Source organism: Haliotis asinina, chromosome 6 (assembly GCF_037392515.1).
Source record: "Haliotis asinina isolate JCU_RB_2024 chromosome 6, JCU_Hal_asi_v2, whole genome shotgun sequence".
NCBI lineage: Eukaryota > Metazoa > Mollusca > Gastropoda > Lepetellida > Haliotidae > Haliotis > Haliotis asinina.
In genome coordinates, this window is record NC_090285.1 from 3,399,307 (window position 1) to 3,412,070 (window position 12,764).

The 12,764-nt window shown below is 39.5% G+C and overlaps 1 protein-coding gene across 1 annotated transcript in view; it reads right to left on the reverse strand.

Moving 5' to 3' along the window:
- The window catches only part of LOC137287550 (protein O-mannosyl-transferase TMTC1-like), a 58,024-nt gene that overhangs the window by 23,196 nt on the left and 22,064 nt on the right, over positions 1-12,764 (reverse strand). The window contains exons 3-8 of the mRNA XM_067819902.1: positions 10,958-11,031; positions 3,691-3,873; positions 3,168-3,246; positions 2,620-2,723; positions 1,346-1,541; positions 516-640 (exon numbers count right to left, since the gene is read on the reverse strand). Of these exons, the coding sequence (XP_067676003.1) occupies positions 516-640; positions 1,346-1,541; positions 2,620-2,723; positions 3,168-3,246; positions 3,691-3,873; positions 10,958-11,031 (761 nt within the window). The remainder of the gene's footprint in view (positions 1-515; positions 641-1,345; positions 1,542-2,619; positions 2,724-3,167; positions 3,247-3,690; positions 3,874-10,957; positions 11,032-12,764) is intronic.

Sequence of the window (12,764 nt, forward strand, 5' to 3'; positions counted from 1 at the left end):
TTATAAAGCTTCTAACACAGAATAAGTCATAGGTAGGCTATATGTGACATTAAAATCAGCAAGAAAGATACTTTAGTAAAGTATCTACACCTGTACAGTTTGTTGAAAATGCTTGAAAACCTACTCCTGTACAGTTTGTTGAAAATGCTCAAAAATCATGATGGGTGGTAATTTTGGGTATTTGTTGTAACACAGGAACTAAGATGCCATTATTTTTTAACTCTATTGAAGGACATTACATACAGAGCCCGTTAACAATGATAGGCAATGCTACAACACTCCCATAAAGTCAGCTTAAAGGTGTTAAAAATGACTGAGAATTTTTCACTCATCTGGAACAATAACAACGGACCTATGTATGCTCACTGCTGAGCTGCTCAAACAGTAGTTGTGTTTGGAATCAAAACTGTTTGAATTTGATGTGAAAACTCTATTGCATCTGTCACAATGATGGGTTGAAGTGATTAAGAAATATTTGTAGATACATGCATCCGAATGATGAAGAGTTTTCTCACCTTGGTAGATAGAGTATTCTTTCTGCTACCACGAAACCCACACGGAAGAAGAGATTGGATGCTGGCAGGAAGGGAATCACAAGTAGAGACAAAGCCAGGAGTGTCACACTGGGATAACCTTCATCCTGAAGTGGAATATATGACATTATACACAGGTCATACATCAAGAATCATGAACCTGTAGGGAACAACTGGTAACATCCAGTACAGGTTACCTCAAGGAGAACTATCATCCTAAAGTGAAATATCTGGTATTATATCCAGGTTACATTATCTCATAAAAATGCTGTAAAGCAGCAGGAATATCTGTTATTACAACCCTATTCCATGAATATCAGCAAATATCATACGTTCATCTGGTACCTGTCAAAAAGTTTGGAAAACTGTCATCATACAGAGGAATTATATGAGTGAGTTTTAGTTTTACGCCGCACTGAGTAATATTTCAGCTATATGGCGGCGGTCTGTAAATAATCGAGTCTGGACCAGACAATCCAGTGATCAACAACATGAGCATTGATCTGTGTAACTGGGAACCGATGACATGTGTCAACCAAGTCAGCGAGCCTGACCACACGATCCCGTTAGTCGCCTCTTACGACAAGCTGAGTGGCCTTTTATGGCAAGCATGGGTTGCTGAAGGTCTATTCTACCCCAGGACGTTCACAGGTCGAGGAATTATATGAAATGAAATACTAAGCTTGTCGTGGGATATTTATATCAATTTTCATCCTGCATAGAGAATATCTGACATTGATACCTGATTACCAAATATTGAAAACTGTTACCAGTTCATGGAAACATCTAATATTGTCTTCTGATACACACACCTGAGATTTAAAGTCTTGGAAGCACTTGTAGCCAATGACAATGAATATAGCAAAAAGCACCAAAGTTGCTAAGTTACGAGGGTCTGCAACTGTCTCCACCAATGGGATACTGCCAAGTGTCCAGTCATAACAGAGAGTGACCGGTGCCAGTAGAAGCCAGGAGTTGAAGGCAAACAGGTAGTTGTAGGTCAGAACTCTGAAACACACAACACACTGTATACACGAGATCAGTCTGACATTGTATACATGAGATCAGTCTTTGTATACATGATATCAGTCCAGCATTGTATACACAAGATCAGTCTCTAACATAGTAATCACAATATCAGTCTAACATTCTAGACATGATGTCAGTCTAACACGGTATTCATCTTATCAGTCTAGCATTGTATGCACAAGATCAGTTTAACATGGTATACATGATATCAGTCTAATATTGTATACACAAGATCAGTTTAATATGGTATAAACAATATCAGTTTAACATTGTATACACAAGATCAGTTTAACATGGTATACATGATATCAGTCTAATATTGTATACACAAGATCAGTTTAATATGGTATAAACAATATCAGTTTAACATTGTATACACAAGATCAGTTTAACATGGTATACATGATATCAGTCTAACATTGTATACACAAGATCAGTTTAATATGGTATAAACAATATCAGTTTAACATTGTATACACAAGATCAGTTTAACATGGTATACATGATATCAGTCTAACATTGTATACACAAGATCAGTTTAACATGGTATAAACGATATGAGTCTAACATTGTATACACAAGATCAGTTTAATATGGTATGCACGATATCAGTCTAACATTGTATATCCTTCAGACCAACTTCAACCAAGGGACTTCTGCAGAAACAGTACGTAGAAAATGAACATTTAATATGAACTTCAACTTCAACATGGCCAACAAGGGAAAACTGCTTGTTTTGTCAGCACTCTAGGAGTTGGTAAGTCAGTAATGAAGCATATGACTTCCTAGATATTGAGGCAAACTCAGGTGCTGTGTGCGTACATGTGTGACCATCAAAGCACGAGCAGATACAGCTTTTTGAGAAAGGGGAGGGGGTACATACCCTTGAAAAAGAAGGGGTGCACATTCCATTTTCACCTGTTTTCAGTGGTCATTTAATAAACTATCAGGATCACCCCTGCACCCTGCATCTGGATCCATCTATGAAAAGTATCACCCTTTGTTTTGTAACAAAAATGCCAGACATAAGCAAATCCTGTTCTGAAGCATCACTTACCGAGTCAAGAGGGAGTCGGAGAAGGATGCGGGGTTGTCCTGCTCCAGGAATTCTGGAAGTTCTCCCGCCATGATCCAGATTCGGAAAATCAGGAGGCAGAGCAGCTGAAACAAGATTGGAGCAAACATCAGTAACAGAGAATATAAAATTATACATTGTGCAGCAGGATTCAATCCACAGTCACCTTCTGTCTCTATATGTTGTGAACTTCTGATCCAAAGTTTAACACCTTGTCTACATGACCAAAGAACAAGCTGACAAGGTGAGGATTTCATCTATTGATTAACTCCAAGACTTCTACAACTGCTACTTTAACACTGCACCAGTAGATGCTTTCATAAAATGAAACCTACTGAGAATGAAACCCAGAATTTAAGTATGACTAGCCAACGCACCAGCCACTGGGCTACACCATGTCTGTGAGTGTTGCAAACTAAGACACCCCGCTTCTCAACAGACTCAACTGGGAGATCTAAAAACTTGAAATCTTGTAACAGAAATGTAACTGGTCAGCTAGTCCATGTTGAAACTGTTGTGTCAGTACTTACAGTGGAGATCAGCACCAGAAGCCTGGCCATCAGGGGACTCATCCTCATCAGGGCTGCTTCACTCCTCTCATTCAGCACCCTGCACAGGTAGCATGTACACATATATATGTTGTGAACAAATGAACATATATACTACTCAACTTGTGGTAAGGATCATCAGTTATATTCAAATCACTTAATCCCAATCAATAGTAAAACAGCATAGTTTTCAGTAGACCTCTGACCATAACTTAAAAAAATAATAACTGTAGTGTCACCCATATGATATATTTTGTTAACTTTAATAAATGATAAGCCTGGCCTAACAGAACGTTAAATGGCCGTTTCTTGTTGGTTTAGTATTGTGGTCTTACAACAGCCAAGAACAAGTCCTGTTTGAAGTGAGTGGATGAGATAAGATCAACACCATTATGAATGGTATTTCTGTTACATCATGCATGTCAGTCTGCTGTAGGGGCAAAGGCTGAAGTGATGATGGTGCGACATTATTCTACAGGATTTTTACAACATTCTTTGTTCTAACCTGATGATTCCCTTCCTGCTAAACATGGTTACATCTAGCAAGCCACACACACCAATCACTGTCACTCCATGTTCCTTAAACAACATGGCTGCCACTGTACATATCACCATGGCAACAAGCAGCACAGGATGCTGGGTAGGTGGGAAATCAGGAGTTTCATAATTATGCTTTATGTCGATTGATCTGAAAAATTCAGAAACAAAAAAAATAATGTGCAATTTCATGTCACTAGCATGCTTAAAAAGTCATGGAATACATGCAGAGACTGTAAAGTATCATATAGCATCTGGTTTGTGACTACAAACACATGTACAACCTCAATAGCCTTCTTTTCATTAATATTTTCACTTAGTTTAACTGCAGTTAACACGCTGACTGCTTTTCGTGAGTATGCATGTATCATATATTCTGGTGGAATTTGCCACTATGTGTTATCTTGTAGCTATATCAGTGATATTTTAGAACAAGTTTAACATGTTGGCAAAATAGCCACAAGAAACAAACGTCTCCTGACCTTCTTTTATTACTGTCAGGAGACGACTGTTTCTTGTGCTGGTTTGCCAACGTGTGAAACTTGTTTTAATATACTACTGATGTAGCTTTGAGTTAACTTGTAGTGGCAATGTTCAACTAGAACTGATAGTACATGTAAACTCATGGTGGCAGTCAATGAGTCAAGAGACACAAACTCACAAACAGTTGTTAATTGGTTGAGCAAAAGCACATATATTTGTAGTACCTTTAAGTGAACAATATCACTGTGATCTTGTCATTGACAATGAAAATTACGAAGATGGTCAAGCATTTAATTGCATGCATGTTCTAAAGAAGCCAACCAGATTGCAAGGCTTAATTTGACCAAACATCACCAAATTGTATCACCAAACATCGCCAGGTGTATCACCAAGCATCGTCAGGTGTATCCAATAAAGAGGTGTAACATGGGGCTTTCTGGTAGGAACTGTCCCCATCAACTCTGCAGGATGTAGTTTTTACTGGCTGACATAACATTGCGGTTTTAGACTTAGTTCTGATCACTTTGAGGAACAGAGTCATAGGGTGTCTGTGAATCCCTTGTGAAGTAATCTCTGTAATGTCAGTGTTACAAAACCTGCCAGCATGTTTCCTTCAGGGTGCTCATCATGGCTACTTTGTTCCATTTGATTTCACCAAGTGAGATAATCCACATGGTTGAAAAAACTTCACACAAACAACAAAAGTATATGAACCCACTCGGGTAGTACTTTAACAGACACTAGACACTAGAAGTCTGCTGGCCACACCCTATTCATTATCATGGAGGTCTCCACTGTTTTTCTTGTAGCATGGCCATACTTGACAGCTGGGATATACGCACAGTGTGTAAACAAGTATATGACATAACATTTTCTCTGATCTTGGCCCAACAGCCCTCTACAAACACCCCATATTGTGATACCCTATATGTGACCCTGTGTAGTGGCCACTTGAAACTGTCCACACAGTAATTACAAGGGGATAGAATGGCTGGAGCTTGCTACAATGTTGTACACTGCAGGTGGCTGTCACCAATCATTGTGTCAGAACATGCCTGGAGTATAACTCTGTATTCCACCCTAGGGGACACAAACTACTACATGCAGGGCAGGTTGATCTGGGTGTTACATACATGTTGTTGTTGATGGAATGGATTTCCTATGAGTGGCGTTCATTACAGAATCATGTACATGTTACTGGACAGCTTCAAACAGCTGCAGATACAGTAATCCACAACACCTGTCATGGGTGATTAATACTGGTATGTCAAACGTAGCCGTACATGGAAGATTGATTGATAAAATTCTTTGCGACCCTATTCAAAACTGAATTACTTCATCTCTATATCTCACAGTTGGTAAGGCTTTATTGAGAGTGTGCTGTGACGTATATCTCACAGTTTGTAAGGTTGTATTGAGTCTGTACTGTGAGGAATATCTCACAGTTAGTAAGGTTGTATTGAGTCTGTGCTGTGAGGTATATCTCACAGTTAGTAAGGTTGTATTGAGTCTGTACTGTGAGGAATATCTCACAGTTAGTAAGGTTGTATTGAGTCTGTGCTGTGAGGTATATCTCACAGTTAGTAAGGTTGTATTGAGTCTTACTGTGAGGTATATCTCAGAGTTAGTAAGGTTGTATTGAGTTTGTCCTGTGAGGTATATCTCACAGTTGGTAAGGTTGTATTGAGTCTGCACTGTGAGGAATATCTCACAGTTGGTAAGGCTGTATTGAGTCTGTGCTGTGAGGAATATCTCACAGTTGGTAAGGTTGTATTGCGTCTGTGCTGTGATGTACAGTATGGTTCAAAATTATTGAGAATAGCTAAAGCATTTCATATTATTAAACGAGAACAAATCAGATAAAATTGAATGTATTGTGAAAGTGAACTGACCTTTTCATGTTGTGTAGGTAACAATTTAATATTTTATCAAGGCTCCTTGAGCTTCACGGCACAGTCTAAGACGGGTAGGCATACTTCCTATCAGAGAGGTTAGTGTCTCGTGAGTTATACTGTCCCAGTATCGGACCACTTCTCTCTTCATGTCTTCAATTTTTGTCAACCCCTTTTGATTCACACATTCCTTCATCATCCCCCAAATGTTCTCAATGGGATGTAAGTCAGGACTATATGCAGGAAATGGTAATGCAGTCACATTTTTCTCCTGAAACCACTGCTTGGCATGTTTTGCGGTGTGTTTAGGATCATTATCTTGCTGCAAAATCCAGTCATTTCCATAAAACACATGTGCACTTGGAAGGAGAAAATTATCTAATATGTTAGTGTAGCGTTGACTTGTCAGATTTCCCTCAAACACACACAGCGGGGTCGTTCCTAATAAGGATATCCCTCCCCATACATGAAACTTTGGGCTGTATTTAGGTCGTCGATACAACGGTGCTGACGCAGACTTTGTCCATATTTTCACATTATTGGGATATACCCATATTGAGCTTTCATCAGTAAAAATCACATTTTCCCAGTCAAAGTTTTCATGTGCCAAACACCACTCAAGACGCCTGTCTTTATGTTCTTGTTTCATGAGAGGAGAAGGAATTCCAGTCTTTTTCTCCCATCCAAGATCAATCAAATTTCTTCTAACTGTAGATTTTGATACAACTGTTGATCCCCTTTCTATCATTTTATACCTGATGTTGGAGATGCTTGCCCTTTGCTTTTTAGACGCTAAAATTCCCAGCCACACGCGATCTGAGAAGTCCAATTTTCTGGGTCTCCCTGCTCCTTTCTGGTGCCCCAAATCCTTTCCCTCTTTAAAATTCTTCCTAATCCTATACACAGTAGAAAGAGGAGTTCCTGTTCTCTCTGCCAATGTATTTACATCATCAATTCCTTGATTACACAACTCAAAAATCAACCTTCTTTTATCTTCAGCAGACATTGTTGACAGTGCTGAGGAAAATGACGTCTGCTACAAATTCAGGGGAGGTAACTCTAATTGTACTATACTCAGTAGGCCAAGAAGAGTTACCTCCCTTATACCATTACTTAGTTTTAAGTATCAGTGAATCACTTGAGGTGTTAGGATAGCTCAAAGTAAGAAGAAAAATTCTCAATAATTATGAACCAGACTATATATCTCACAGTTGGTAAAGGCTGTATTGAGTCTGTGCTTTGAGGTATATCTCCCATTTTGATATAACACTGACAGCATTTTGTGGGTGCTTGTGGACCAAGGAAGCTGAGACTCAAACCAGCAATCAGCAGATCCTGCACGGCAGGTACCTTCACACTTGACCAGCATTCTTCTACCTCCCCACTGATACCTTGAATGCAATGGCACAAAGCAGCCTGTGGAAGTCTGTCTATCATTGAAGGTGATGCCACTGAGGTGTAAGATACAGGAGCAACAACCTCTCTGTTTCTTGGTGGTAGGGTAGCATAGTGGTTAAAGCATTTGCACATCCAGACAAAGGCCCGAGTTCAAATCCTTACATGGATAAAATGAGTGAAACCCATTCCTGGTTTCCCCAGTCATGCTATTGTTGAAATAATGCTTAATTCAGCAAAACATTATACTCAATTATCAGCAAAATTGTGTCCCCTGTTATGATTTTGATGGAGTATTGCTAAAAGTGGATAAACCCTTACTCAAAACCCTCAGACAAGACAGTCAGATGCTCCATGTGATACACTCCATAGGACTAGCAGAGAAAGAAATGAACTTATTCAAAAGCATTTATATGTTGCCATGTGGGTCTGGGCTTGTGTCTTGTCAAATAAAACTGAACATCAATATTGAAGTGATAAATCATTGGGGAGGTTGCCTTGAAACACACGCTACTCCTAACCCACCTTACAGATAATGTACGGCACCTTATCAGGAACACTCGCAGGCACACACTCATCACAGTACATGTACTATGAATATTGTAACTCAATGATGCATACAGATCTAACTGCATATATTCTCACATGCACAATAGCACTTGCACACACACATGCATGCTGATAGCACTTGCACACACAAATGCATGCTAATAGCACTTGCACACACACATTCACACTAGCACTTGCACACACACATGCATGCACAATAGCACTTGCACACACACATTCATGCTAATAGCACTTGCACACACACATGCATGCACAATAGCACTTGCATACACACATGCATGCACAATAGCACTTGCACGCACACATGCGCACATACACTTGTGAATATTGCCTTCAGGTCCTTTCAAGAACTCCAAACTTTCACAACAACGTTACATCTCATTACACTGATATAAGTCTGTCATAACTACCTCCAGATAGACAAATCAATTACTCAAAGATTACAAGATCCTGTTTAATACAGACCTACAATAACCACTAGGGCAACACTGTTTTGTGTCATGATGCCCTCTGTAGTTTACTTCAGCACAGATTTATGATACCATTGCCCTCAGATTGTTTAGTGAATATGACCTTGTTTGTACTTTAAGTCAGACTCATATTAGTCCCAGCTCTGTGATTGATCAATAGAAGAATGTTCTTTAAGTAACCTCTCATACTAACACAAAAACATATAGTACAATTACAATAAGATTGTTCAGTTAAATGAGTCTCTGTCTGTAACTCCCAGTGGTTGATTCAGACCTATGCCACTGCTCAGACAGAGCTCAATGACTCCCTGGTGATCAAACATGCCTTTATTCCAGTTTGTAATCCTAAGTACAGTTGTAACTGTTAGATTATGATTTCAATGATGATGCTAATCACTATTGAGGGTACACATAAACACCCCCATTCTGGGCGTAATCTGGCCATAGTGTGCGTGTTTATGGAACTGCTATTGAACCCCGAGCTAAGTGTATGTTGTGAATGGGTTAGTATGCCAGACTGGAAACCGTATTGACTTGGGTATCAACAGAAAGTCTTGTCATGTTGGGGAATGTTGTCTCTCTGGTGTATTCTCTGTTGGAGGTTTGAGTGACCTCCATTAATGCCACAAACTAAACCTGCATGCAAAGTGGTAAAGCCACCCTGGAGAGTTTAGGGAAACTGCAGGTAAAGAGTGAAAGATGCTCCCTGAGTATTTTATATAAAATTCCCAGCAGTTTTCAGAGTAATGCTGATGACATAGTACACACTGACAACTGAACTTAATCCTCACATTTGTTTTTAATTAAACATCAGATATCATGATTGTTAGTCGTAATGTACCATGGAAGAACTTCACACACAACAATCATTAAAATAAGACTTTAATTCCCAGTTATTTGGACGCTTTTACAAATAAGATAAAAATGCTATCCTAATTTTTCAAGCTCTGATATTTCCCTCATCTAACCTTGCTCCTGGGGGATGGAGACATCGTGTGATTATACAAGGCAATAGCCACTGGCAAGTTAGAGTCACAAGATAATGATGATGACAGTTATATATGTGTGTGTTAATGCTGTTCAACGGGAAGTTCAGATCACAGCTGGGTGAGGCTAGTGGCTTCTCTTTGGTGTAGGACACAGCTGGAGAGGCTAGGGTGGCTTCTCATTGGTGCAAGCCATAGCTGGGAGAGGCTAGTGGCTTCTCTTTGGTGTAGGACACAACTTAAAACTGTACAAACACTAAAGATCATGGCAGATGTAAAGCTTGAAGACAATGTATCACTGAACATGTGGATAATATGTATTTAAAGCAGGGTCTGACATATTTCTCTTTGTCACAAATTTTTGAACTTAGCTAGACATATTTGATTACATCTGATATATATGTGTAATGGAAGACAGCACTGACATGTAGCTGAAGGAGGCTCTCAGGTGTATTTAGACGTCACTCAAGATGCATTTGAAGCTTGCTGTGAGATGTATTTGACAGAGGGTCAGATATGTGCTCGAGAGGAGACTACTGGATGTATCGAAAGGGGTCAACACTTGAGCCCAACAGATAACCAGCATGTTCAGACAATGACCATGTGACCACCAAACACGTGAACAAGCTGGACCAATTCTCACTCATGTCTCTGGGGCCTAAACAAACAAACCCAACACAGAAAACCTCTTAGCACCTTGATCATATTCCCGTTACAAAATTGGGATAAAATAAGCAAGATATTTACTTGATAGCCTTCAACTGGCAGACCTATGTTTACTTGGCATACAGGTGCGATATTTCATTAACTTCTGACATGACCTGGGTTGGGGAGAGTTTATAGAGGAAACTCTACCCCCTGGGAGTGAGGAGGATGTATAAAGGTATGACCCTTCCTCACCTGTACGACCCCCTCCTCACCTGCTGTGTTTGATCTTCATATAACGATTTATTGTTGAAGTACAATGGCTCCTTTTCTACCTTGACTTACCTCCCCCATGCCATCAGACAGAGCTGCCACATGGAGTCTTGTATTTCATTCACAAACTAACAGTAACATATGAGATATTTCTGTTACAACAAACTTAACTCACTTAAGGTAACAGATGAGATATGTCTGTAATAACAAGCTATTCTCTTGATGGAACAAATGAGATATCTCTGATACAATCAGCTTTTCACTTGACATAACAGATACGATATCACAAGCAGTTATTCACATGATGAAGCAGATGAGAGATCTCCGTTACAACCAGCTACTCACTTGACATAGCAGATGAGGGATCTCTGTTACAACCAGCTACTTACTTGACATAGCAGATGAGGGATCTCTGTTACAACCAGCTACTTACTTGACATAGCAGATGAGAGATCTCTGTTACAACCAGCTACTCACTTGACATAGCAGATGAGGGATCTCTGTTACAACCAGCTACTTACTTGACATAGCAGATGAGGGCCAGGAGTAAGAAGACAGCTGCCAACAGTTCTGCCCTTCCCACAATTCCTGCAACCTGAAACAGAAAACACACATTCACAATAGTTGGAAAGTTTCTATAAGCGTCAAATAGGAAACATTGCTTTATGTGAGAATCATGTGCTGACGTGTTTCTTATTACTACTATGATATACAATATTGTTGTATATCTGGGACAATGTTATTATTGATATGTTCAGCTTATGTATATCGTCTGTTATCTAATAGGAGCAATGTGTATGGGGCTCATGCTGTCAACCACTTGTTTGCCATGGCAGTCAATACAAGAACAGACCTGACCATAAATTCCCTCACTAACTCTATATGCGTGTATATAATGTAACATTCTGTGCTTCATGAAGGGTGCTAGCATGATCCGAGACCTGTCCCCCTTCCTTCACTCACTGATGCTTGGACTTCAGGAGAACAAGGGCCCCTATATATTCCTTTTCAAAAGAATTCATAAGTGCCCCATTTTTATGGTCAGAATATACCAGCCTTGACCTTCATAAATCACACGGGTGAGCAACTCTCTCTAATTGGACAATACAGCCAGAGTCACAGATCACTGATCTGTGTGATGTGTGTCTCTCATGCCATGAAGCGCTTCAGTGGCAACAAATCACACAGAGAACATGGGGCAGGTGTCATTAGCATAACATCATAAAGTCTGCTATGTACAACATCAGTCAAGCCTTTATGTCAGGACTTTATGAATATCAGGTTGCTCCCATTACAGTGCAGTTTGAACAAACTTCTACAGTTTGATAGTGCAGGTTGATCTAATAGGAATTAAACTTTGCTTTAAAAAATACTGACTCTTTTCAAACGATGACAAGCACTGTTGTGATGTATCACCTTATCTTGTTATTCTAACGGGGAGAAGCAGAGATTAAATCTTGAACCCATCCAACAGGAACATGTTAATAGTTTAACAAACAGTTCATGCAGCGATCTTAACAGATATACACAAATCAAACAGAGTTAAAGAACTACATTTAATCTGTCATAGCCATGTTTTAAAACAATGCGTGTTCTTTGACTTCTGTGAACGGTATATGACATGAAACATGTCAAGCATGATGACCACACGGTCTAAAAGACGACATTCTCTTCACAGATGTTCACATCTGTCCTCTTGCTCGCCCTTTCGCTGGACAAAGCACACAAAAATGTAGAGAGCAATATGAATAATGTTATTACATTTGTCATGCGAGAATAATCTGTTTGTGGCTATATCACTCTTTAAATGGCACCATGTTGTGGACATCATGCTCGGAAACCCTTGATGAATAAATGAAAACCACGGTTTAGTCATGCCCTGGTTCCTCACGACTGCACCATGCTGCCATCTAACACTATGTGTTATAGACATACTGAGAAGATCATAATGTACTTCACACAGGTCATGGTGAGATGAAGCAAGATAGGTGAGTGAGTGAGTATGGTTTAAACTGCTTTTAGCATCATTCTAGCAATTTCATAGTGGGGAATACCAGATATCATGGCTTCATACCTTGAAAAGCAGGATCAGTTTTAAGGTACTTGTATTAGTCTCCTTGGATGACTTCAAGAAATATGCTTTAGTTCCCCTAGCAGCAAACGGGTACCAAGAAGAATGTCATGGTCATGTGATTTCACAATATACACAAAAGGAAGCTTATTTTGTCCTTGTGCTGTGGACTTCTGGATGTTAAAACAGGTCCAGTGTGGAAGTAATGCATATATGAAAGATGAGAAGTTAACAATACAACTTGGAAAAGATCAATA